General features: G+C 41.0%; 1 protein-coding gene across 8 annotated transcripts in view; it reads right to left on the minus strand.

Moving 5' to 3' along the window:
• pde4ca (phosphodiesterase 4C, cAMP-specific a) overlaps positions 1-27421 on the minus strand; it is a 53416-nt gene that overhangs the window by 6464 nt on the left and 19531 nt on the right. For 3 of the 8 annotated variants that reach the window (XM_084368450.1, XM_084368449.1, XM_084368448.1), the window contains exons 2-7: positions 7217-7408; positions 5594-5638; positions 5081-5117; positions 3939-4012; positions 3732-3784; positions 2718-2830 (exon numbers count right to left, since the gene is read on the minus strand). In XM_084368450.1, the coding sequence (XP_084224576.1) occupies positions 2718-2830; positions 3732-3784; positions 3939-4012; positions 5081-5104 (264 nt within the window). In that variant the 5' untranslated portion in view covers positions 5105-5117; positions 5594-5638; positions 7217-7408. Of the gene's footprint in view, positions 1-171; positions 2676-2717; positions 2831-3731; positions 3785-3938; positions 4013-5080; positions 5118-5593; positions 5639-7216; positions 7409-23638; positions 24500-27421 lie in introns of those variants that run through there. The other 5 variants (XM_084368445.1, XM_084368446.1, XM_084368447.1 and 2 more) reach the window with 5 other exon arrangements.

Below are 27421 nucleotides of genomic sequence, written 5' to 3' on the forward strand. Positions count from 1 at the left end.
GTTTATCGAAGCAAAATCTACAAATCTAATGGAAGATGTCAAGATTCTCAGAGAAAGTGCACAGTCTTATCTTAACAACCTCTTCACACTCATTCACAAAACGAGCAACATGTGAGCCTCGAGCAGTCTCTCTTTCCCCTCCCACCCGGTTCATCCCTCGCCTCTCCTTACCTGAATGAACATCCACGAAACGGAGATGGAATAACTCACTTCTGGCATTTCAGCGCAAAGTCAAGCATGGGAGCAGAATAAAATAAAAAATAAAACTGAGCCACAGAGCAGAGCTTTCTCGTCGTCCTCCGACTGTTCCACAGACAAACTGACAGCAGGGACACTTTGTGCTCCTATGCTGCTTGCCTGAGCAAAATCCACTGCAAGCAGACAGTCCAGTGATCAGTGCGGTGGATGCTTTGAACAGATGGGTAAAAAAAAAAAGCTATCCAGAGGTCCACGGAAGAACAAGAGAGTGGAAGCACAGTCGTGGGAAAGCTGCAGGGATGTGAGGATGCAAGGCAGAGAAGCCACACTCCCTCGCTCCCCCCGACTCTCCCTCATTCACTCTGTTACTGCCTGCTGCCTTATGTGTGTAAACAGAGGGAGAACGAGGTACTCTAATCCCCGCCTCCTTCCAAAAGTGCCTATAAATAGCAGCCAATCTGGTGCCTGCTGCAGCAGAGGTTGGGAGACACACAGGCTGTGATTGGGTGGGAGCCGTACAAAGTGGGAGGAGCCGAGCGTGTGTGAGACACCATGTGCACAAAGTTTGAAGAAGATATGAAGGAAAAGCTTTGAATGGATGGGGGGGATTTCATTCATGTAGCTAAAAATAAAAACAGTACACCATGTACCACAACGATGTGGGAACACTGACCGTTATCATGAGCATTATCTGAAACAGATGAAGTATTTTGACACAGATATACACTCCTCCTGGAAAATATGTTGGTGCACGCCAAAACTGAATGAAAGAGTGCTTCATTGTCACACATTTAGGTGACAGAAAAATGTACCATAGAGCAGTAAGTACTTGATATTGTATTTATTCATGTATAAAAGCTGATGTAAAATATCATAATTTTGCATGACATTAATGACAGGAGGGTACGCACTTGCTTTATGATGTACTGTTGATCTTTATTCACACTCACTTTTTATATCTTTTAATTCCCTCATGTGTTTTGTATTTATGTATGTAAAACAAATAAACATAAACATAAACACAATACTTTTCTTTCGATCAGCTAACAGATCAATCGACTGTGACAAACACTGTAAATGGGTTCGAATGAGCTTTTCGCCAACTGAGCTTTTTCGAACAGAGATCCTTCAACAGTCGAGAAAGGTCTCACTCTTCCTCAAAGACATTTTCAGGGGTTATCAGAGATCTACTTTAAACCAAACTGTTTCGTTAAGTCCATAAGCGACGCAGAAACAGTGTTCACTCTGGCCGCCCATGTGTCCGCCTTTATTTCTAAGTGCCAGCGTGGACAGATCTTCCCCACTGACTGAAGCTGCTCATTGACTGATCTGCAGCAATGGGGGGTTTTGGCGCTGCCGCCACGTGAGTTTGTGGCGTGCGTAATGGTATATGCATGCAAGCAGGCAATATATGTGACGGAGGCAAATGCGGCAATGTACATGTATGTGATGGGAAGAAGTGCGTGCACATGTTATGTGTGTGTTAGTATGGAGACCATGTGTATGTTGCGTGGGCGGTCTAATCGTTACATCATGTGAGCGCCGGGCTCCAGTCTGATTGGAGCAGGAGGAGGAGAGTACAGGGATCCATGCAGGAAGAATGGATGAGGGGGGATGCCGTTTCATCTTCAGCTCCCGCTTCCTCATTCACATTTTTCCGCACATGAGTGGGGGGAAGGGTGTGTCTGTGTGTCTAGTCTCTATTTGCATGCATGAAACCATCCCGCTCATTCATGGAGTAAAGCCCCTCTCCCATCCGCTGACAGATGTGAGGTTCTATTCATATTTTCATGATGGATCCTCTGCATTAGTGAGCTTTAAGATTTGTTCAGGGATCAGTGGAGGCTAACTTCTCTTACATCTTACATCCACAGGCTTACTGTTGTACTTGGAGCCCACTGTAAACTGGGCTGCCGAAGATTATCATCCATTTATTAAAAACTGATTGAATTGTAAACATGTCTTCCGTTTTGGTGTTATTATCCATTCTTATAAAAAAAATTGCAAAAGGGAAACATTAATTCAATTTAAATAATTTGATAGTTGAGTTTTGGATATTAAGTTCTCATCTGAAAGCTGCTTGATGTTTGTAGATATTCTAAGAATCAGATTGAACTTTTTTGTTCTTTTAAATGCTGCATCTGCTGTAATAAGTTTAACTTTTTCAATGTGATTAACACATTAATACCTTTTACTGGAAAACGCATTCTTAAAAATGTACTCAGTTTAAGCTTGTTGAGCTCAGGGTCACCTACTGTAATGTGTTCATGGAGTCGACTGGAGTCTGACTACCTTAAAAATGTCAGCGAGACACACATGACTAACAAATCCCTCAGGGGGGTGAATCACAGTACAGATTAGAGAGAGTGTACTGCAACCTCCCACTGAACCTGGCTGTAATAACCTGCACACTGTGGCAGTGTGTATCAATCATGTATCCTGTGACAGGTGTGCATGTTCAGTAAATCACTCTGGGGACTGACTGTAACGTGTTAGTTATGTGTTTTATGTTAAAGTACCTTGTTAGAAGCCATCTCGCTGACAGAGTGACGAGTTTTCAGCGTCTCTAGTTGTTCCAGACACCAGTCCAGCTCATCTAGAGTCTCTATGGCCAGCTGCTGGTGAGGCTCCTCTGTACCAGACAAACACAGCAAGGCATTATGGGACAGATTCAACACAAAAACATTTTAAAGATAGTTAAAGTGGAACTTCAAATGGGCTTTAAACATATTGTTCATGTTAACTCTTAGAAATAGGAGATACTTATACTCCTCTTGTGTATCTCCATTTAATGCTAAATTAAAGAGGGACATATTTCATGTATTTTACTCCTCGATATCTCTAGTTACTTTAAACAAAACACTCATCAGGATGGCAGTTTTATGGATGTAAAATGGTTCAACTTAGCTCCACCTTGGGAAACCACATGGGTGAAACGCCGCCTGCACATTATATTATTATATATTATATAAGGGATGCACGATGCAATCGGCACTTCATTGGCTCATTTAGGCTTTGGCATCCGCCCAAAATGAACATTTCTGACACTCTTAATTATTCAGTCATGTGTACATGTTGTAAAGCACTGTATGTCCACACCTGCCAGTGGGCCATCCTGATAGGATGTGCGTATAATAATGTGTTAATTACATGACAGGAAAGACTTGATGTTCTCTGCAATTAGGTGGAAATGTGCGTATATCATTATCTGCAATCAGCCAGAATGGATATCGGCAGAAATCCAACATTGTGCATCCCTCATACACAATAATATGTCAGTTATAATTATCTAATTTACGTACTTTACATTTAACAAGTACATTTTCCATGTAAGATTTAGAGGTTTTTGTAAGTAGAGGTTTGTTGCTGTATTTGTGAATGACATTCATTTGCCTAATTCATAACTGTGACATGTTACCTGTAACCCAGATTTCACAATTTACACATGTTATCATGATAATGTCCTTGTCGTCTCTCTGACTTGATAATAGGATATTGATTAATTAACAACCCATTCTAATAGCAGTACTGACCTGCGAGGCTGGTCTTGCACATGGATGGAGGGTTGCTGCCTGAGGATCGCGTCCTACGGACAGAAGCCATCCGAGTCAGCAAGCTGAATTCATGATTTACATGAGACTAACTGCTCTATGGTACATGATTTGACTACAGCAGGAGTGTGTTTATCAGGTGTGCAATAGAAGATTCATCGAGCAGCTGAGGACATTTACTCAACTTACTTGCTGGCTGGGCGGTCTTGCTGTCCAGTTATGACGGCAAAGTTACCTCGGACTGTCCTCAGGCTGGCAAGGACCTATAAGATGGGAACAAGAGACTGAATGTACAAGATAATCATGACATAGGTTGAAACTACAGATTCCATTTCATTAATAGCCTTAAAGGGGCTGCCAAAATCAAAAATACATATTCTCCCTCTTACCTGTAGTTCTAGTCGTCCATCTAGATTATTTTGGTGTGAGTTAACGAGTGTGGCGACATCAACTGTAGAGATGTCTGCTTTCTCTCTAATATAAGTGATGGTGCTCGGCTTGTGGTGCTCAAAGCGCCAAAAAATACACTCAACAGCGATGTCTCTCTGAGCACTACAAGCTGAGTGCCATCTAGTTCCATTATATTCAACAGAAGGCAGACATCTCTACAGGTAATATCTCCAAAACTTGGCAATTCACACCAAAACAATCTAGATGGATAAAGAGCACCACAGGTTAGAAGAACATTTTGTATTTTTGATTTTGGGGTGAACTGTCCCTTTAAATATTTGCACATGCCTCCACATAATTAATCTAGATCAAATCATAAGATAAATCTGAGCCCTTGAAACCAGATACTGTGGCTTTCAACCTGCAGTGCTGCACGGAGGCATTCCCCTCTCCCTGTCTGGTGTTTTGATGGCATCACTGACACTCCTCGATGTCATGTCTGTCCCTCCATGTGCAGCCAAACACTGAGTCAGCACACAGAGAAAGCGCACAGAGTATCTGGTGTCCAGACCTGACCCACAGAGTGGCCTTATCAGCCACGGCATGGTGAATTCAAACAGCGTGATCCAGCAGTATTGGATTTGCCGCTTCTTTCAATGTGTAAAGTGAGCACAAGTGTGACGCACATCCCACGTAAGAGCCAGGCAGTGCCAGCGGGATGCCTGATCCTGTCGCAGGGCCAGACATAATGCTGAGGGGCTGTTCCAACACGGCAGTAAAGCCCAGTGTCATACCATCTGGAGTTTATTATAGACTTTTCAAGCCCGGCTGTCTTTAGCTAACAAGTGAACGGGATTCTCTTTTTATTTGACCATCTGGCAAATTTTGGGAGCGCGCAGAAAGGAAAATTGAATGGAACGGAAAGTTCTCAGAGGACTCACCTGTGCAAATGGTGTGACAATCATGTCTTCTGTGTGTCTGTAGTACAGAGGAGAATACACAAGAGGAAAAAGCATGAAACACAAACATGAAACACTGATAAACAGGACAATTATATAAGTTTCTGAATCTAAATTCATCTGTGTTAAATAAAAAGACCAAATAAACAGAAACCAAACTGAATTGCTTATAGTAAGGTTGGTGAGGAAACGGATTGGGGGAGGTGGAAGGGTGGGTGATGAAGTATGATATAAGTAATTAAAAACACAAAGTGTGTTGTTATACTTAGTTGTCTCTAATTAAGCTTCACATGCAAAAACAAAGAAAACAGAACTGGGTGTTTTAGGGGGGGTCTAACGGAGATCAGGTGAAGTGTTTGATATTACGTCACGTTGGTTTAGGAGAGAGGTGGGAAATGGCTGTGAAGCCATCTAGAGGGAATGCAGGAGAGGGCTTCAAGGGGACAGAGTCAGTGTTTATATCTTAGTTTTGTTGTTTTATCATGTTCTTCTCACCGAGATGACAACCAGTTGACTTCCCAGTGCTTCAAGCTTTCTTCCCTTTAAAAACAGATAGGCGAGAGTCGATGAGGAGACCTGTGACTACTAACTTTACAAACTTCAATGTGTTTAGATGTTCTGGACTGTGGAGGGGACTGCTGATTTAGGGACATGTCTGACACACAAACAGCAAAAAAAAAAAAAAAAATTGCCCCTTTTTCTTGCAATCCCCGAGAAGAAGATTTAACATGCAGACATTTAGATTGTATGTGATGGATTATTTTAGACACAGGCGATGCACAGCCTGTTTTATGACTGCCTCTGTGCAATGAACTGAAAGACTGGGACAAGAAACGCAGCAGATGTAGACCCCTTTTTTTATCGGTCCATGTATGATTTTCATAAACATGTGCAGAAAAACTTTGACGCGTCCTAAATACAAGGCAATGACAGAGAAAGCACACAATCTAAAACGTTTGGCTCCAGAGGACTCTCTACGACGGTTCAAGTGAAAAAAGGTTCAAGTTTACGAGTAAAGACTGTTTGCCAGAGCCTGTAAACAGAGGCAGAGCTCTTGATTCAATGAGCAGCAGTTTGCAAAAGCTATCAAGAGTTTAATATGTACTTTAAAGCCATATGTTTACATTTTTATGTGTAAGAATTAGAGCAAAACAGGCTTGTTTTTTGAGTTATGGTTGGGTGAGAACAAAAACAGCAGATTTCCCATCTAGAAGTCCTACAGTTCAACAATATAGGTCTGTAAAAAGTAACATTGTGCCCCTTTAAAGAGTATTTAACAGAAAACAAACTGGTAACTGGAGTCTCAGCATTAGGGCTGAAGTCTTTTTACTGAGATGTCTCATGCAACACGGAGTAGTAAGACTGAATATATACAGCACACTCTGACCTGTGACCTGAAGCAGAGCACATTAAACACTGTTGATTTTTGAGACTTGATCTGCATTGCTGGAGATCTTTTTTTTATTTTATCACAGATGTTTATTCAGGCAATGAAATATAATTTTAATGGGAATTTTAAAGCTGCATGGTCTGACCTTGAATCTGATATTTCAGGTTGGAGAAAACATGTTCTTCACTTTATGATCATCAACTTCACTGATTTTTATAAATATGTGCTTATCCTGAATTTTATGCCAGCAACATGTTTCAAACAAGTTGGGACAGGAGCAACAAAATGCTGTGAAAGACTAAAGAAACACCTGTTTGGATCATTGCACAGGTAAACAGGTTACAGGTGATATAATCATGATTGGGTTTGAAAGGGGCATGCTCAGTCGTTCACAAGCAAGGAGGGCGAGGCTCATTAATTTGTGAAACATATTACTGAATAAAGGATATTACTACATGGGCTCAGGAACACTTTGTTAAACTGCAAATAATTAAAATCTATTTTTATTTATGTTTATTCATGTTAGCTCACCAACATGTTTGCAATCAGGGTTGTACTGAGAGACAGAGAGTCCTCTGAGGGATGTCAATAAGTCTTGAATAAATCATGAAAACACATTTTGCTTAGAACCCATCCTTCTAAACACAGGATATATACAACTGTATATCATGTAGTAGAGTGTCACGAAGAGGTACCAGATCAATAGTATGAGGTGGGATTGAACTTACAGGTCGCTGGCAGTGGAGGAGTTTCTGGAGGGACCTTTGGGTGAAAGGTCAAAGTCAGAGTCGGAGCGGTAAAGGAAGGATTCCCGCCGCTGACTGTGAGGAAAGTTGGGCTGTATGACCCGACCAGAGCCGGGGCTGGCCTGGGGGTCCAGAGGGCTGCGACCCACTGACAATCCATTCTCCACATCAAAACTGAGAAGGAAAAGAGAGGGGAAAGGGTTTATTAAGACTAGTTGACGCAAGACACATATGATCAGATATACAAACTGATGTGCAGATTCATTCCACAGCATGGAGAAGAGAGGAAAGAAGCATCAATCAGAACCATCCTGGACATCCACTTCTTGATTTAGAGGTTGCCATTGTTAAACCACTAACAAGTTAACCTTTCTCATTAAATATTAATCCTACAAAGACACTCCTAGCACTAGTTTTAGCATCTCTCTCACAGAATGTACTTTATCCTGTTTCAGTGAGGGCTGATCCATAGACAGAGACATAGAAATGGAAATCTTATGCTTCTGGCCACAAACAAAGCAATGTAGAAATCCCAGTTTAGAGACTGGGGCAGCTCCAGAAACAATGACGAGGAGAAAAAAGGGAATATACAATACAATACCCCACATTTAAAAATATCACAAGCTTTCATTACTGGGTGACAACATTCAGCCATTTTCATCTCTTGAACAGGAAATAGTGTAATTCAGAAGGAAGCGTAACAATTATAAATCAGTAAAGACCAAAATAAGAGCTAAAACTGACCAATTTAGAAGGGTGACAAAAAGGATGTGACAGTGTGAAATGTGTGGGAATGCTGTTATCACACTAATATATCACACAAAGTGGACTAAAATCAGCACTGCGTTAACACAATGAGGGGGTGTCGAGAGCCATAGACTGTGAATAGTTTCTAATTCTGATGGCTGCATGTCGATGCAGTAGAATGTGGCTGACCGTTAGGACAACTGGCCCAGGGAGCTATTAGATGGCTTCATACAGCTTGTCAGGCGTAAACTGGGTATTTAGAAACCCCAGAGATCCCAAATTGATTTGAAAACATGTTATTTACACCTTTTGTTTGAGCCAAATTATCAGTAATGTGGATATAATGACTAAGGCAAGTATTAGAAAAAGCAGAACAGTCCGGTAGGTTCAGAAAATGTATTCACTTTACTGTAATGCAGCCTTTAAAACCATAACACAAGATCTAAAATCTAAGACGATATATTATCAATACAGCCCTACAGGAAGCCATTTGCTATATCAAGCTGATAAGATACAAAGAGTGGAGACTACCATAGTCACACCACTTCTTCAGGCTGGCAAAAAAACAGTTACAACATGGACTACATGATGAGCACTTCATTAAAGGTGTGAAGCCTGTTAGGCTAATGTCATGCAGGTGCAAGTGTGTGTGTGTGTGTGTGAACATTCAGAGGCGTGTGCGTGGGGAAGGACTGTGAGTGAAGAGCGAGTATAAAATTAGCATCAGCGTATTGACGTGGAGGTCATGTGAGTCTAAAAATAGCACAGCGTTCAGGTGAGGAGTTCCTCCTCATCAAACACGACCCGACTACAGAGAGAAACGCAAAATAGAGGCACGGCGAGGTGTTTTTTCACAGTCTGGGCACGTTTCTGCATTGATCCACATCTCTTCTTTCCCACCGCCCTTCTGCTGAACCTGGAGAGACTCTGTCAGCTCCATGCTCCGTTTGGCAACACGTCTCCTTTTATAAACAGTCTGAGGAACTCCAGAGTAGAAGTCCACTCTTAATCAAAACAACCATTAGCAGAACGTGGAGGATTTTGGACGGGCGGATGCTGAGACCCACATTCAATCTTTTTCAAATAAATACAGGAGGGGAAACAGCGTTCAAAAATAAAAACCTCTGAAACCCAAGTCAAACAAAACCAGTGGTTCTGTGTGCGCAAGTGCTAGCTGCAGATGTCTGCAGATGATAAGTGGGCAAATCATAAAATCACAATAATACAACAACATTACAGTCCTGAGTATATCACAAATACCTGGATATACAGAATGACACAACATTAACCACATTGTTTAGCTGTGGAAAGTTTATAGACCATATTTAAACGGCAGCCATTTTCTGCATTTCAGGATAGAAGTAATATAAATGGGAATCTGACAAATTGATATCATTTCACCACCTCCTGGTCGACCAGCAACTGAAAAGACAATGGACAGTGAAAATCTGAAGCTACCTGGGCCATTGGTAGCCATTAACATTAGCATTCAACTGCTTCCAATATGTTTCACTTTCAGGCTTATATTACTGTGCATGCATATCAGCATGTTTAAAATTTGCTAAACAGCACTGAACACAAAGGAAAGCTGAGACTGATGGCAATATCATTAGCTTTGCAGGTATTTTTGGACAAATTAATATTTAGAGGGGATCATGAATGTCTGTGCTAAATTTCACTGCAATACATCTGATAGTTGTTGAGATAATTTGATTCAGAACCATAAATGTCAACCTAATGGTGGAGCTGAATGAAAAATCAGGGGGTCACAAAAGTCATTTTGGTTCATCATCTAGGGACCATGAATGTCTGCACAAATCCATCCAATAGTTGTTGAATTATTGCAATCTAGAGGCCCGACAGACCAACCTATAGAGCTGTGCTACCATGGCTGAAAACATTTAATTGCAGCTTTAATAGCTTTAATTCTAACATTTGGTTGATTTGAAGGCTGCAGCTTTTAACAGCTATCCACCAACTGCAGCATGCAAACATCCTATTCATTCCTCTCTCCACTCCTTCCTACAGTGCCCCTCCTCCTACCCTGCTACCCTCCTAGGATGCTGCATGAGGACAAGATGTTGGTGCGTTACTAGCTGTTACGTAACAGCAGCCGAACAGAAGACTCCATCCCTGCACCCATGTGACAGAGTCAGACACACTGACTGCACTATACATAGCCGAGGAGAGGAGAGGAGAGGAGAGGAGAGGAGAGGAGAGGAGAGGAGTTGGAGGGAAGGAAGACATCGGGGTGAGGGGTAAAATAGGGCAAAGAGAGAGAGAAGGAGAGTAAGTCAAATTTCAAAGGGGATGAGAGTACAGCGTGTTCTGAGACACGTACATGGGGGCTTTTTAACTGTATGTACACTGTGTGACTGGGCCAGTGTGGCTCAGCTGGTAGGCTGCATATCTGCAAATGTACAAATGTGCATTTGAGGATTAATCATCATTTTGACACAAACATTAGGAATTAGACCTGTTTTCGGAGTCTTAATGATGCCTTTAATGTGCTAAAGCAGAGCAACACGCCACCTTACACACCTATGATGTGTACACACGCATCATTTCATCACAGTTACAATGAGCACACATGTAGCTCGGAGCTTCGCCCACTCTTTATCTCTCCTGTTTTCTCTCTCTGTCCTCCCTAATGATGCTGCACCCCTGGCTGTTGTCCTGCGTGCTCTGACCATAAACCCGTTTCTATTTCTGTTTCTGCATCACGCTTCTGTCTCTATGCAGCTAAATTTAGTCTTCCCATGCATGGGGAATAGACCGAGAGTGGCAGCAATGCAGCTAAAAATAGACTTTCAGGTAAAGAACAGAGCCCTCCCCTCCCCATCTCTCTTCTGCCTCTCTGCATAGCAGAGCAACAGATTCTTCCCTCCATTCATGAATATTTATGGTGAAGTTTCTATTTGAAGCCCATGCTGAGCTAAAATTAGATCACAGATCAAAATATCGCCCACGTCTTTCCCTCACTGCCGCTTCACTTCCAGTTCTCTTCTCTTTCTCAGGGGAGTGAACAGAGAGTCCTGACTTACTCATGACACCAGACTAGTTTTGCTTAAGCACACACGCACAATAATATTGTATCTTTGCACTTGCTTCATATCAATACACAGTACACTCCATAATTCACAACAATGCCGTCACAAAGATCTCCCTTGGGAAGAAAGACTTCAGTGTAAACAGCAGCATGAACATGTGGAGGTTGTTGCCAAGGTAAGAACAAATAAAGCAAACAATGATTTCAAAACGCACACTGTCTATGAAGATTAATGTTGTCAGTTTTTGTGCACATTTGTTTTTTCTATTTTAGTGTCTGTGTAAGTACATTATATTTCATTCATCTTCCTGTATGAACCCGCTGCAACCAATCACACGTGTTCGGATGAACATGCAATAATTAAAACACAATCTAAATTACAGCCGACTATTGTTGTTCAATTAGACTTAATTTCTTATGGACTGACAGATATTTTTCTAGTGATACAATTCATGTACTACTATTGCAGGTTGCAGAAGTATACTGAGAAACGCAGTATCTTTATCTTTGTTTTCATTTGAGCAAAGTCAATATAGTAAATGTGCTCTGAACATGAAACCAAAAATACCTCGTCTGCCTTTAAGCATATACTTTACAAAACTAAGTATGTCAACTGAGGCATTTTGTATTTTTAAGAGGTCAAAGGTCATGTTCAGGCTAAAGCGTCCATGCCGTCCGGACAGGAAGCTCCCACACAGGCACCATGGCTGTTTGGACGGCCGGTCTTCTAACATGACTCCATTGTCTTCGTGTCTTTCACATGCCAGCCAGTCGCACCCACCCGCCCACCGCTTCTCTCCTTCCCTGACACCCTCCTCCCTCGCTCACTTTCTCAGTTTCAGCCACAAGTGATTAAAATAAACTCAACAGAATGTGATTTCTTTTTGTTAAAAATAATCCTGTTGAGTGGGAGGGTGTTGTTTAATATGATAGCAGATAAACTTGTTTGTGAGTGATGGCTGATGTGTATAGTAAGTGCTGACTGGGGAACTGAGAGAAATCTACAGTCTGCAGTCACTCAAGAGGACAGAGTCCCTCTACTGGGCTCTGGTGATACTGCAAGAGCGGGCCAGTCTGCAAATATACAGTAGAGTTTAAACAGTCGATTCACTGATGAGTTAATTGAAAAAGAATTTATCAGCGACAGTTTTGATGATTAATTAACTGTTTAAGTAATTTTTCAATGAAAAAGAGCAAAAAAGTGCTGGCTCGAGTCTTTCAAATGTAAAGTTTTGCTGTGTTTTAATGTCTAATATGATAATAAACTAAATATCTTTGGGTTTACAACTGTGATTCAAATCTTTTTAAAAAATATCACCATATATATACATACAGTATATACATATATATGTGTGTGTGTGTATGTGTATATATATATATATATATATATATATATATATATATGGTGTATGTATATGTATGTATGTATGTATATATATATACAAATATATATATGTATATATTACATAAGGAAAAATACAAAACAAGAATAACCAATAAAATTAACAGTAAACATTAACAACAAATTCTCAATAAACATAAATAATAAATACATGAACACATAGCCAAGTTGAAACAGGAAGAGGTAAGTACACCAGTGTCAAAAAAAGGGAAAAGTTCTGAATATTACGGCAGTCCAGGCAGGTAATCAGTCGACCCATCGTATACAGTACATACTGTATATACACGTAAATATATGTGTCACGAAAAAATCACAAATAAGATAATGAAATTGATGTTAAACACACTGAACTGTGTTCCATTAGAAAGAAATTTGTGAAACAACTCAGTTTGTTAGTTTGCTTGTAATCCTATTTAACAATTTAAAATTTGCAGCACATCCTGTTAGTGAGACGGATTACAAAAACATTTCTATGTGCAGAGACGATGAAGAAATCTGATATAAAATGAGATCGGATGAAGTTAAACAGATCCATCTGAAGTTGGCTTCTGCGTCGGCACACAGGGCTTTATTCAGATCTGCCTCAAAGGCGCGCGCACACACACACACACACACACACACACACACACACACACACACACACACACACACGCACACACACACCTGATTACTTTCAAAAGACAAAAATGGAGGCAACATTCCCGAGCATCATAAAGCCTTTTGCATTAAAAAAAAGTGCATAGAGAGAGGTGTGTTACAGCGTTTTGTTATTTAAGTGGCTGGCTGGTAAGAGGTGTGATTGATGGTAACCTGTCAGTGGCCCTGATACCCGACACCCCGCCTGCGTCACCGCCTGTCACAGCAACGTCAATCCCATCTGGGGAGCATTAAAATACAGGAGCTACGGGGCAGAGCGAGAGAGGGAGAGACAGGGAGATAGGCCTGTAAACCAGGGCAAGCTGTCATCTGAACCTTCATTCCTCATTCGCAGGCCTTTGCTGTGACACAACCAGAGGTAGAATTTGTTACACCAGAGCCGACTCGCCGGACCGGCTCAGCCATTTATTCAAAAGAAGGCAGGGAGCGTGCATTACATGTAACACAGATCGCCTCTGGTGACGCTTGAGGGTATTGTATTTCCTTATATAATTAGGAATAATTTGGATTACATGACAATGAGTGTGTTAAAGCGGTTGGAAGTAAATTAAGAACTCAAACTTTTTTTCCCTGCCGTAGGGCGTTATGATCTAGGCTGTATATGCCTCGTATCTACACATGAAAGATGCTCTGAAGTTTACAAGGACTAGGACTAGCCTAATTAGACCACAAATTTCACACCAGCAGCTGGGCGTCTTCACTCTGAAGCTCAACACACGCAACAAAGTGCACTGATGATGAACCACAGAGGTGGTAATCTGGCCACATTAGAGGACAGACTTCAGTCATTTCAGTTTCACAGTGACATTTTGTGTGTGTGAGTGACTGTGTAAGAGCGTCACCGGTGTGTGTGTTCTGGGATAAAAGCTGTCTGGTTGTTTTTTCTGTGGCCCCTCACACAGAGGGAGAACCACCCTGTTTGTTTGTCTTGCCCTTCCTCTCCTTTCCTGTAACAGCACATTATTTTTATCGTGCAGCGACCTGATGGAGGTGGTGTGTTTTTATGTGTATTCAGTTAACCTACATCAGGGGGTTAGGATAGAGGGTCTGGATATTATTAGTATACTGGCTTGCAATTAGTCATTACTAAGTCATTTGTCTTTTGTAATGACTTAGTAATATTCTGCATGACCATATGTTACTATTCTCTATTCTTCTATTTGTGACTTAGTTATGAGCAGGACCTCGATTCAATATCTGTAACATATTCTGAGTTAGAAACACTACATTTAAAGTTATTTGGACACTTTTGTTGTTTTGTGATTTGTAACATAAGAATAGACAAGGACTGTCCAAAGTGGGGCCTGCCATAAGGTTTGGTTTAGCTCGTCAGATCTTTCTTGAGGGAAAAAATATATATGAAAAGAAATGTATAATATGAATCGCGGTTTATGCTGTTCTACTTTTTTTGAGGCAATTGTTAATTTTTTTTCATAATCTGAGCACAGCAGACGGAGTGACAATATGAGCAGGATCCTAGAGGCAAGTGAAAACAAAAAAATGAAAGAATTTCGAAAAATTATCTTGACAAAACACACAGAAGTGAAAAAAATGGATCAGACTTAAAAAAAATAGAACACCAGATCATTTTTTCTCACTTGCCCTTTAGTATTATTTCTCAATAATAGAGCACAATAGCTGCTTGATTTGGGCCTGTGGTCTACCATTAAGTTTCAGTTTTGGCCCCCTGGTGTAGATCATATTTACATAGTGTTATTAAGGGAGAATGACTATTCTTATGGTACGACAACCTTTAAGGCCCATGCACAACAACTTCCTTACTTTTTTATCAATAAGCAGTAATTAGTGTTATTGTAGTGTCGAATTTGTGTTTTTACGCTGAACAGATATAAGATGTTCATTTGTGTCAAGATTTTGCAAAAATGGAGGCGGCAGGTCACAGAACAAGAAGTGAGCTTTAATGCAACCAAAGCTGTTGGAGTGATTAGTGCGGGAAAACAGACAAAGACAGGAAGTGGAAAGTAAAACATGACACATGAGGATGAACTTTCAACATAAAACAGGAAATCACAAAACTAAAACTCAGGACAATTTTGAGCTTTATAGTTGCAGGTAGGCAAATTTTGTGTCTCCTGTCTTTATACTAAGCTAAGCTAACAAACTGATGGCTGCAGCTTCATTTTGAGCTCCTCATCTAACTCTCTGTGGGAAGACAAATAAGGGTATTTCCCAATGTTTTTAACTGTTTCCTTATCAGATTTCACTGGTACAACCCTTGCGTGGGCGGCAGCATGCAGGAAAACATTAGTTCTGTCTCCCAGCAGTCTCTGTTTGTCCTGTTGTCTCTGTTACTAACTAATTCGCCTTGTTACAAAAACATGAGGGAAATCACTGCCCGCCGCATATACATGTAAGCTGTAGATCCTCCTGAAAGGGTTCAGCAAAGTAACACCGAATTTAAAAGTAGACTTCTACTGCTATTATTTCATGAATAGCAACACAAACAATAACCTTTCAACCATTGTATCATTTCACACCCAACAAAAACAGAGCCGATATGTCAACGTCTTTATGTCCAAATGATAGCTAAGTATAGACATTATGCAACTGCGATATCCATGTATGTCCATTGTTCAGAATCAGGCACTGAGAAATGGTTTTATAAAGAATGTGAGTGTGTACAGTGTAAGCTGACATAACAGAAAGGCAGGAACACATATTCACTTCACTGACCTTTTTATAAATCAAGAGGAGTTATGAGACAGACTGTATAATGGCACTGATTTGTATAGAGCTAGTGATGTGAAAGAGACGGCATTGTTTCTTCTGTTTGTGTGTGGACTGGAAGTGTTTGGCATCGGAAGAGGGAAACTTTAGATTTCCTTGATCTAGTCAGAGTTTATTACCAATGAGGAATATTTCATTATTGAAGAAAATAAGATTAAATGTGCAACTGTATCAAATAGAGTCAAAATAAATGGATCTTTGCCAATGACAACAAGGCTATATTTGTTTCTTTAAATCAGGCTGTATTTGTTTTTCCACAGCGACACACACACACACACACACATACACACACGAACACACACACACACACACACACACACACACACACACATACACACACACACACACGCATACACACACGAACACACGCACTGGCAGTAATTTAACTTACTTGTTTCAAAACCAACAGCTGGTCTGTAAATTAAACGTTTGCGTGTGTGTGTGTGTGTGTGTGTGTGTGTGTGTGTGTGTGTGTGTGTGTGTGTGTGTGTATGTGTGGTCACTGACTTACTGTACTTAACTCTGTTCACTGTGATTAAATCAGAACAGTTTATTTTGCTATGAACTGAACAGCTAAAAGCAAGAGACAGACAGAAAAAGTAAAGACAAAATTAGCGTATATGTCGGTGTGTAAATGTGTGTGTGTGTGCATTTAATACCATATGTGAACTGTAGTCTCCGTGCTCCCTCTCTGACGGCTCTAATCACCATCTCAGAGCCCAGCCCTCTTCCTCAGATCTTTCCTTTGGAAAACACCACAAGGCCGTTATGACGCCTGTCCTAGTGGACGTGGAGCGCCCTGACCTTAACAGTGTGAAGTGGCTGCTGAGGACAGTCGCTCTGTCAATCATCAATCGATTGATACATTCTAAGCACTAGCTTGGTACTGGATCATGATTAGGGTCGAGGTCTGCTTGATTATCTCCCAGTGGCAAAAAAGAAAGAGATTGACTTGTCCATTTTATATAATAAACTTGTGATAGCTGCTGTTTTTTTCTCTCTGTGCATAAACTCTTATCAGCTAAAAAATTCAAACAATTTCAGTGCAGTGAAATTGTTGAGAAATTCTTACTTTTTTTGTGCCCATTCTATGAAATTAGGTCTCTAAATGCAACCACTAGGTTCAAACGCTGCTTTTTTGTATTGAGTTAAAAAAATGTAATCTAATTGTACAGTTATGACATCGTGCTTAGGACCACAGTAGCAGTGGCAGCGGTCATTTTAATAAAACTGGAGACCAGAAGAGATTTACAGTGAGTGTTCTCATCTAACTACGTACACACACATTCACCCATGCGCACACACACACACACACACACACACACACACACACACACACCAAAGAGTGTCTGTTATCCACCAGGATATTATAGTGCCACAAAGAAAACAGTGAAGTGAGAGGAGAAGATTTGGAGCAAAATTAATATAAGTGGCGGGTCTGAAGGTGAGAAGAAACATGAAGAGAGGACGTGAGGGGCGGTGAGAGAAAAGGTTCAGAAAAGTTCAGAACCGGCTCTATAAAAGTGTCGTAACATGATCGGGGAGAGGTATTAATGGTCAAGGCTCTTGAAGCGAGATGAGACCACAGAGAAAGACTATGACGATATTACTTAAACATGCTGAACCCTAATATGTGGCTTTGTCATGCTAGCATAAATAACCTTGTTTCAATTTAAATTCAGACAATATTGAGAAATTCTTTGCTGTAAACGTAGTGCTGAAGAAAATGAAAAAGTGCATGGAAGAACTATAACACCATGCAATGTATGCCTCAGTTGCAGTTAATGAGTCTGTCCGGACTCGTATATGTAGTGAAGACTTTATTGACATGTTTGATTCCAGTCAATAAGAAAGAGAAACACGCTGCCTTCGCAAACAGACTATTTTTACGAAGGAGTATAGAGGACTGATATAGACTTGGTTCAACAACAATCACCTGAAGCTCAATATCAGCAAAACCAATGAGCTTGTGTTGGACTACTGTCTTTTGTCTATTAGTGTGTAAGTTCACCGAGAGGAACAAAAAAATGGTTGAATTCCTTGTGTATGTTCACATGCTTGGCCAATAAAGCTGATTCTGACAGAACCTGAAGAAGCTAGTGGATCCTTCACACACACCCTTAATTTGGCAGCAAAGAAGATCTCTATAGTCACAACAACTTCAAGTTGAGCAGCTAATATTAGTGTCACCAATTACATTAAGATGTCACAGTGAAGTTGACCTTTGACCTTTTAGATATAAAACGTCATCACTTCATCAGAATCTAATCCATTTATACTCGAGTCCAAGTGGACGTTCGTGCCAAATTTGAAGAAATTCCCTGAAGGCGTTGCTGAGATATTGTGTTACGAGAACCTATCGCAGCACGGAAGCATAAAAACAAAATGACTTTTCCTTAAATGGTCAGCTGATGTTAAACTTCAGATTTAACTTTATATGATTTCTAGAAATTCCCGAATTAGTCTTTCTAACAAAACGATTAAGCACGTGGAGCATATTTTTAAACTGAACATAAAATGCAGTTGATGCTTAAAGCCAATCAAATCTTCATGCCTGTGTTATCAACAGCTTCAATGGTCTACAGTATGTTCACCAGTGACATTCATGTACAGAACAAATGCAAAGGAATTGTGATATCATGAAAGCAAATGAAGCAAACATGTGGTCTAAATTTAAGCGCTCAAATGCAAGTAAAACGCTGCAGAGTTTCAACATTTAACACGCATAATTGCACAATTATTCTGTCATTCTAAGAAGAATGGTTCTTGCGCGCTTGTGTCTGGAAAGCTCGTTACTGGACAGTAAAGTTGTGGGGTTTTAGGAGAGCGCTCCGTCCATAGCGCCTGTCACACTGCACTCAGCCATGACTTAACTGTCAGTGAGAGAACGTTACAAATGAACACGCACGTACAAGCCCAGATGAACTGTGTGTGTGTATGTCCATGTGTGTGAGGCCAGTGGAACTGAGAGGCAGTCAAATGAGGGTCCGTAACGCTCCCTGTGGGCCAGACCACCATTAGAAGCCACTAATGATTTAAGAAACGCTTTGGAAACACTTTCAGACACATTTATTACGACAAAATGCTTTCTGGCTGTGATACCTCCTTCCCAGCGCCACAACCAGTGACAGTTATGCTCCGTGCAGGGCAAGGGATGACTTCATGATTTCTGCGAATGAGGAGATTCATGTGCTGTGACTGAAAGCTCGGACGAATTTATCATGGCCACATTGGCCTGGCAAATTTAGATAGCAGTTGACCTCTGGCACAAGTGGTGTGTGTCTATGTCAAACACAAGAATTTATGTACACATACTTATCTGCAACAAGGAAAAAATAAAAAGCTGGTTGACAGGGCTTGGCGCTTAAACATCGGCGTGTGTCCAACCTTCACACTTATGATTTTGATAAATCAAGCAAGATGAAGATTTCTCCTCTCCTCCCAGGTTGAACTGACAGGAGAAAGTATTGGGTTTCTAAGAAATGCATTTCCAAAGCTCAACCTCAGTTACCTCACTCACATGCAACCCGCCAAAGCGGCTGTCTTTGTAAGACTCTTAATTCATATTAAATTACTCGGTGCATAAATCACACTGTCTCACTCCCAGACACCCAACAAAGCTCATACTTGTATTTGCTGTCAGTGGTCGATTTAGAAATAATCTCTTTGCATTTTTTCCCCTTCCCTGGCTGTCATAAGTCTATAATGCTCTGTGTCATTGCCACTTCATTTTAGACTTGGCCTTCTGCAGACAGCGTTGAGGGAAATTAGATCAATAGCCTGTGGAAACACAGCAGGCTGTAAATGGTGGGAGAGCAGAGGGGAGAACATTGCTCAAACTAATGGAGCTAATTAAATGGCATTTCATTTTCAATGTGAGCTTCAGCTGTACAGCTTCAGATCTGTTGCGAAGAAAAAAACTCTACTTTTAACCGAAATGTTAAATTTTTTAATTAACAGGACGCTAATCCTCATTCTTAGAGCGATTGGTATGCCGTATCATTCATTCATGAAGATTCGGTTAGCGACTTTATCAAGTTAATACTACAAACACCATTATTGTTGCATAGCCCATTTAGCTAACTTTTCTAAAGTCTTGAAAGTGCTGCCTTTGCGTCACTTATTATGATACTTTTTTTTACTAATTTTAGTTCCACTAAGCACCAGAAGTATCACCCATAATTGTTTCCCTAGTAACCTCCCTAGCAACCTCCCCAAGAAACTCATGGATACAGATGTCAAGCACATATAATGGTGGCGTTATTATGGATCCCACTGCTTTTCTTGCATGAACTGCTCTACTCCTGTTGGTTGCATTGGTTGGACCTTTTGAGTCAAGCATAGAAACTGTAGCATGCGTAGCTCTGGTTGTGTTTTCGTTTGAGCCGTAGTTCCCCCAGTAAACACACTGACCTATCCAACACATTATGCGATTATTGGTGACCATACTCACCATCTTAGTTCAGCATGTTAGTTTTCTGACATTTGCCAATTAACACTAAACACAAAGTACAGCTGAGGCCGATGGGAATGCCATTAGTTTTGCAAGTATTTGCTCATAAACCAAAGAATTGGGCATATTAAAATGTGTATCTGATGGTGGCGCTACAGAAAAATTCAAGGGGCCATTAAAGTTAATATGGGGTGACATGAATATAAGTACCAGACAGCATGGCGACCCATAGTGGTCAGAAAAATTACACCTAAAACACACCACAAATGTCAACTTCGTAGTGGCGATCAAGAAAAAAATCTGAGGATCACTGAAGTCATTAGGATACATTGTACAGAATTTCATTGCCATCCATCTGTTAGTCGTTGAGATATTTCAATCTGGACCCAAATGGTGGACCGACACCCTCGAGCTGTGCTGCTAGTATCATCCCATCATGTTGTTCTGAGCTGACAGATACAGTCAAATTAAATGGGCCTTACAGACTGCTTTCATAGCCTGAAGCAAATTTCAGGTTCATAAAATTGAAATCAAAGGATAAATAAATGCAGCAGAACACATCCAAGCCTGTAAGCTGCTACTGTCCCAGCTTTTCTAAAGAAATCCTGTCTATCTGTCCTCTTTTAGGAAAAACAGCTGGAAAGTTGAAAGTTGAAAGCAGAAACCAATAACCACCACTGGGCAACATAAGCCATCACTTCTTAGCAAGTAGTACGCTGTGTATCAAAAGCAGATGTATTCAATACTTCAATTTGGTAACTGTTGCACTCACGGACACGTAATAACATGCATCCCCTGGCCACATATCCATCTAAGGAGAAAGGTGTACTGTTATCTGGCTGTTGTCTTCTTCGGTTAACAGAGATAACTTGGCTTTAAATCACTCACCAAAGGCACGCAAGACGCTCTGTGTTTGATGCTGCAGATTTATATGCTTCCTACCGCTGCAGGTTCATCTTGTCAGCTTTTCTCATACCTACGTTCGGAATATCTTTCACGTATTCATAAAGAGCTCTGGCTGGCATGTCTGAGTGGACTTTTAGACACAACTTTATGTCGAAAGGTCAGTGCCTTGGCAAGAAGGAAAAAGAAAGAAGGAAAAGTCAAGAGGAAGTAGAGCGAGAGGAAGACACTGAAACATTTCATAAGCATACACATTTACAATTTCAACACCATAAATCTGTACTGTCTAATCAGTTTTATACTTATAAATAGAGCTTTAACTTTAGAAGTCTTGACTTCTAAAATATGTGATATTAATAGATTCAAACATGGGCACTGACAAGGCTGATAACCGTGTGCTTCCCCCTGCACTCCACCCTGCTTTGCCTCCAGAAAATAAAATGGTGGTGGTGATCGCGGCTCTAACAGAGTTTGCTCTTCCATCACCATCACACCCTGGAAGATCGATACCTCATCCCAAATAAAGCTCCAACGTCCCTGCCTCCGAGACTAAGACTCTCCTCCACAAGCACGTCAAGGGATCGTCTTAGAGACGAGAATTTCTGGACTACTTTCTAGAACCACAGGTGGAAGTTATCTGAGCAGTAGTTCGACAAGCAACAGTCCGATAGATTTCCATATTTTTGCATCACAAGGGGAGATTTTTGCTTGTTCAAGAGCAGAAGTCACTTACATTTCTTGGCATGGATCTTGGGGGAATTAAATTCAAGGCATTAAACAGATTACTGCCCTTGAAAATGCAATGCTCACAAATGTTCTGCATTACATCTGATAAACAAGGATCCTGCCTGCGAAAGACGACAGATGAGCATAACGTAAACACGACTTTATCTCTGAGACCTCCTTCACAGCCTCCCCACTGGCAATGAGGATTACATGTGAAGCAACAGAACTTATGGTCGACTTTTCCTGTGAGAATATCTGTGGAAGGGACACTGGCATTAAAGCTACATGGAGAGCCATGAACACAAACAGGTTGTCTTATGTGATAATGTGATGGCTGTGTGGACAGTACACACTCAAACACATGAGTAATTTGTCTTCAGTGGTTCCCTTTTCACCAGTACAAAATCATTTAATGTGAATCGCTGTCTTTTTTTTCTGACCCTTTCTTGTACAGTAATTTGATTGTAATAAAGGCACACCTCAACAGTTTAGTTCTGTTTATTAGTAGATTCAGTTTTCTGTTTTGTATCTAATTTTCTATTTTCTACATGTATTTTTATTCTGTTCTTTTTACATTGTTTGGATGGACCTTGGTGTAACTCAATACATAGAAAATTTAAATAGAAAGACAGTGTTTCTTTTACGTGTCACAGCCCTAAACGTACTGTTCAGAGACAAAACAGACTGGCTGCTGGTTACAGCTGCACAAAAATCCATACGTTAATGAGACCACCATGTGAAATCTCTGAATGCACTGGCCCCATTAGAAAAAACTAAAATTCCAATATATATTACTTCAATAATATAAATCAGCTGAATGTTTGCTAAACTTTCAAAGAGTTTTGCAGATGGTTAATAAAACTGCAGATACCATACAGTCGCCTTTATTTCTATCTCCTACACACATTTGAAAATTACACTCAGACTTCTGTACGCTTGTCACCACATTTTTTTAAGTCCTGGCTGAGCTACATAATACAGTACAACCACACCGACTTTGTCTTCAGCCACAAATGTGATTTGGCAGGACTGTTCATGGCAGAATTAACTGAGTAATTTAAAGTTCCATGGAGGGCTGTTTTTTTAACCAGACGCAATAAAAAAAGTATTATTTTCACACAATTCCCTCATGTTGACTCTAGTTAACAGCAACTTCAGAATGATTAGATATCTGGTGTCTTTTGTATAATGAGGGTAAAAAAAAAGACTCCCTGGAGCAGTGCCAAATCTAACAAAAGAGGAGACGACATAAGTGGTCAAGAGGAAATACGATAAAAGAATATTTTGGGAAATGTAGATATGAACCAAAAACAACTGATAAGGGCCAAAGAATGTTTATGTAAATATGACAGCTGATAAAGGAAAAGAAAGTATGCAGACTGCAGATTTTAGATAATGAGTCATGAAAGATGTTCACAAGCTCAAAAAGACAAATATAGACACAGCCCTGTATGGATCTCCAATTTTCTGTTCCTGTTAACACTGATATAGGACATTCTCATATTTATATACTTGTAAAAAGTAAATGCCTTTTTCTCAACTGAACTGGCTCCTTACTTCATAAACAGTCCTGCACAATATATCTGTATGATGTCCCACATGCTGCATTGTGTGTGTGTGTGTGTGTGTGTGTGTGTGTGAAAGAGATGAAAGGAGACACTGAGAAGCAGAGAAAGACAAAAGGACTGAGTAAGAGTAAATGAGATAGCTCTTAATTACCGCCTGCGTTTCTGTATGATGTCAATAGGCCTGTTGACAGCACACGGCGATCCCCATATGTTCCCACTCCTCACAGTGATACTCCGCTCCACGGAGACACAGAACCCACAGTTGGTCGGCACACTCATCTTTTCTCTCGTCTACTCTCTCTTTTAACTCGTCCTCACCCTCCTCTTCTCGGCCGCTCCGCTGCTCTCCCTCTCTTGGTTCTCCTCAGCTTGTGGCTGCTCTCATCCCGGTCAAACCCGGCCCGCTTCCTCGTCGTTCTCGCTCTGTCGGGCTGTCCGGCTCTCCACGGCTTCCCAGGAGTTCTCATTACCTCTGGCGGGAGTGGACACCAGCTCTAGGACCGGTGGCTCCAGCGCGGAGCAATGATGCAATCCATGCTACTGTGTGCTGCTGAAAATCTGCTTTTCCTTGGATGATCTGAATAAATTTGGAGTGCGTTCCTTTTTCCTGAGCACCTGAATTCTGTGTGCACACTCCCTGCTGCCTGTCGGTGTGCCTTGCCGGCTGTAGGGAAAGCTTTTCATCACTCTCAGCAGAGGTCCATTATTCGGTCCCCCATGTACATCTTGTCTTTGCTCCGGGTCTAAATGTGGCGCAACACCGCTGCCCTCTTCCCCCTCTCTCTTTCGGTCTGCCTGCTCTCTCCCTCTCTCTCTCTCTTGCTCTTCTTCTGTTTCTCTCTCTGCTTCCTCCTCTCCCCTACGGCTGCAACACCTTTAATCACAGAGCAAACAGACCTTTCCTTTCTCTGGGCAAACTTGCTCTCCTGCTCTAGTTGCCCTGCGTATATGTTTTTTGTCCGAGCGCTCCACCGAATGTGCACAGAGCTGTAAGACGTGTGTGTGTGTGTGTGTGTGTGCGTGTGTGTGTATGTGAGCAACGGAGCGTGTGCGTCAGTGCGTAAGTGTGTGTGTGTAGGCATGTGACTGAGCAAGTGTCTGTGTATGTGTGTGTGTGTGTGTGCATCACACACAAGGGGGAACAAGTTTCAGAGTGAGGTCAGAGCTGAGAAAGGGGGCGGGATCGGAGCCAGCATGGTTCCTGCCTTCCTCAAATGTTTTAGCCATTTTAACCCCTTCCTACTCCCTCACACACACACACACACACACACACACACACACACACACACTAAATTCTTATACAATCGTACAACAGCACTCTCCTTTTGGCCACAGTACCATTATCCTTTCCAGATGGATTGTGTATTCATGTTTGTGTGTGCGGCACGAATGTCTTGTCGGCGTTAGGTAAAGAGATTGATGATGGGATGAGTATGATAGGGTATTATAGTAAGTAGCTCTTGGGACACAGCTTGCTGAGAACGAAGAACATGTACAAACAAACAGACACACACACACACACACACACTTACCCTTATACAGTATGTACTCACGCACAGGCTTAGGCATGAGCATGCAAGGTCACCCATGGCCAGGGGGCAGTGTATTTTTGAAGGCCAGAAATGTGAAAAGTAAATATGAAACCTAAGCTGGTCGACCTTCTGTAGGCTTCATATGAAAACTTAAACAGGAAATATTTGACAAGAGATCAGTAAAATGAGACCGGGGCCATGAAGCTGGAGGCTATGTTCCCAGAGACATATGTAGCCTAGCTTTAGATTTTTCGACCTGAGAAGAAGTTTGTAAAATGTCATCAGGACGCGCTGTGTGCATGAGAAAAATGTAATTAATGGGAGTATGGGGATCAGGTTTTCTGACAGCCATCAGTTGATTTGGTGTTGCCAAGTCCTTGTGATAATTTGTATATTTGTGATATCGCGTTGGGTATTGAAGACCAATTTTTCATCCCTTGAACACATCATTTAAATTAGTTTGTGGTGTTAAAGTGACAGTAAACAACAACAACTTATGACTAGCATAAACTTGAAATACATACTACTAGAAACTGTGTAGTATCAAAGAGGAGCTGTGTGGAAACCTGTCCTGGATGCTGTTAGAGTTTAAGCTCAAGTCAGCGCGCTATCCTGCTTCTTGTTATTTGCTATTTCAGGAAGTTTACACTTCAGCAACCCCAGCTACAAAGCAAGGGCTACATTTGTTAACACATCACTCAGTCAACAATAATTTTCATCCTAAAAGTAAAAACAAACTCCTTGAAAGCCAATTAGCCCAACAGTGTTATGCTAAAATTAAATATGAGTCTTACATTTTTATCTTATCAGATGCTAACTTTTTACAGTCAGTATTTTAGCTTCATCAAGTTCATATTAACAACACTTAAAACAAGAATGTCATTTTAAAACAGGCCACCTGTAAACACTGAAGCTGAAGAGGGGGTTTTCAACCAGCTCATGGAGATAACATTAGCTTAATTAGCTCGCTAGCTATAGCCAGAAAAAATCTGCAACAATAACGGTCGCTGGCTAGAAATTAGAAACTTGTTGTATCTCCGTCTGAAAAAATGTCTGTTAAAAAATGACTATGAATATGGAGCAAACGATTTGCAACCGCCATTTGCTATCCAGCTAGCTCCTACACACAGAAACATCTCCATAAATGGACGTGCACTTCAAGGTAAATTCTGCAGTACGACACGGTTCGATTGAACTGGCAAATCAATCGATAGCATCAGCTCATCACTATGGAATTCACAAATGTAAGGAAGGGAGACAACATTAGTTGAGAATTGAAAGGAAAAAGCAAGAAAAAAAAGTATCTTTAACACGAATCAGGCCATTCTCAAGAGGCAGGAGAGTTTCAAATGCATCACAGGACCACTGCTCCATTACCAAGAAATGTGAAAATGTTGCTGCGGTTTTATTATTCAACTTTATAAATATGTTGGTTGCGACATACAGCACAGAAAGCTTATAACTGTGGTATTTGCTCTGAAAAAGTATTTAATATAATCCTTCGATATAAAACAATGGTTCTGTGTGTGTAGTACTCAAGAAAAACTGCCATTTAAGGAAATCTGAAGAGGTGCACGCACAAAAAGGGCCAATCAAAACCACAAACTGAACAGACCTACAGTGCTGCTGTACGGTATGGCTTTTATGGAGCCTGAATTCAACAGCAACAGTTTATAAATCCAATCACACGGCTACAATGAATGAAATGGAAGCTATTTGGATTTTGCAGGATTGACTGAGCAGGAACAGAATCACAATCAGGCCCCTCGAGGTTTAATAAAGAGACTCTACCTCTACTATGAAGTCTCTCACTTTGTTTAATTTCCTGGCCTTGTATTTACATTTATCTTGTGCGAGCACGTACTGTACAAACATTAGCATGTTATCTGACTTTGGACTTGTAAAAATGTATCCCCAGTGTCCTGATGCAAACCGGATGAGAAGATGTCGCACTTTTGACACATTTTCACGACAGGAAAATTGTTCTCATGTGCAGTCAGAAGAATAAAGAGCTTAAACAACACGCTTCAAGAGTCTTATCCTTTGTTATTTAAAGTGGACATGCACACACACTTAACGACACACTCACATACACACATACTCATAGGTTGGCAGTGCACCAGAGGACTTCACAGTCTTCAATGTATCTGCGTCACTGGGGTGGAAGAGAGAAGATGTCTGAAGAAAGACAGACTTGAAATGTTTAGCTCTGCTCAGTATCCTCACATCTCGTCTTTAGACAGTCGTGCTGTGAAGCGCTGAACGGCACGGCCGAGGCAATTCAGAGGTAATCTCTAAAACTCATAAAATAGCGAGGCATCATAAATTCTGGCTGACCCTCAATTGTGGGTTTAATAGTCCATTATTTGCAAAGGGGCCTCATGACATCATATGTTGGCTAC

The sequence above is a fragment of the Pagrus pagrus genome, assembly GCF_965226575.1.
Source record: "Pagrus pagrus genome assembly, chromosome: 12".
In the NCBI taxonomy this organism is placed as follows: domain Eukaryota; kingdom Metazoa; phylum Chordata; class Actinopteri; order Spariformes; family Sparidae; genus Pagrus; species Pagrus pagrus.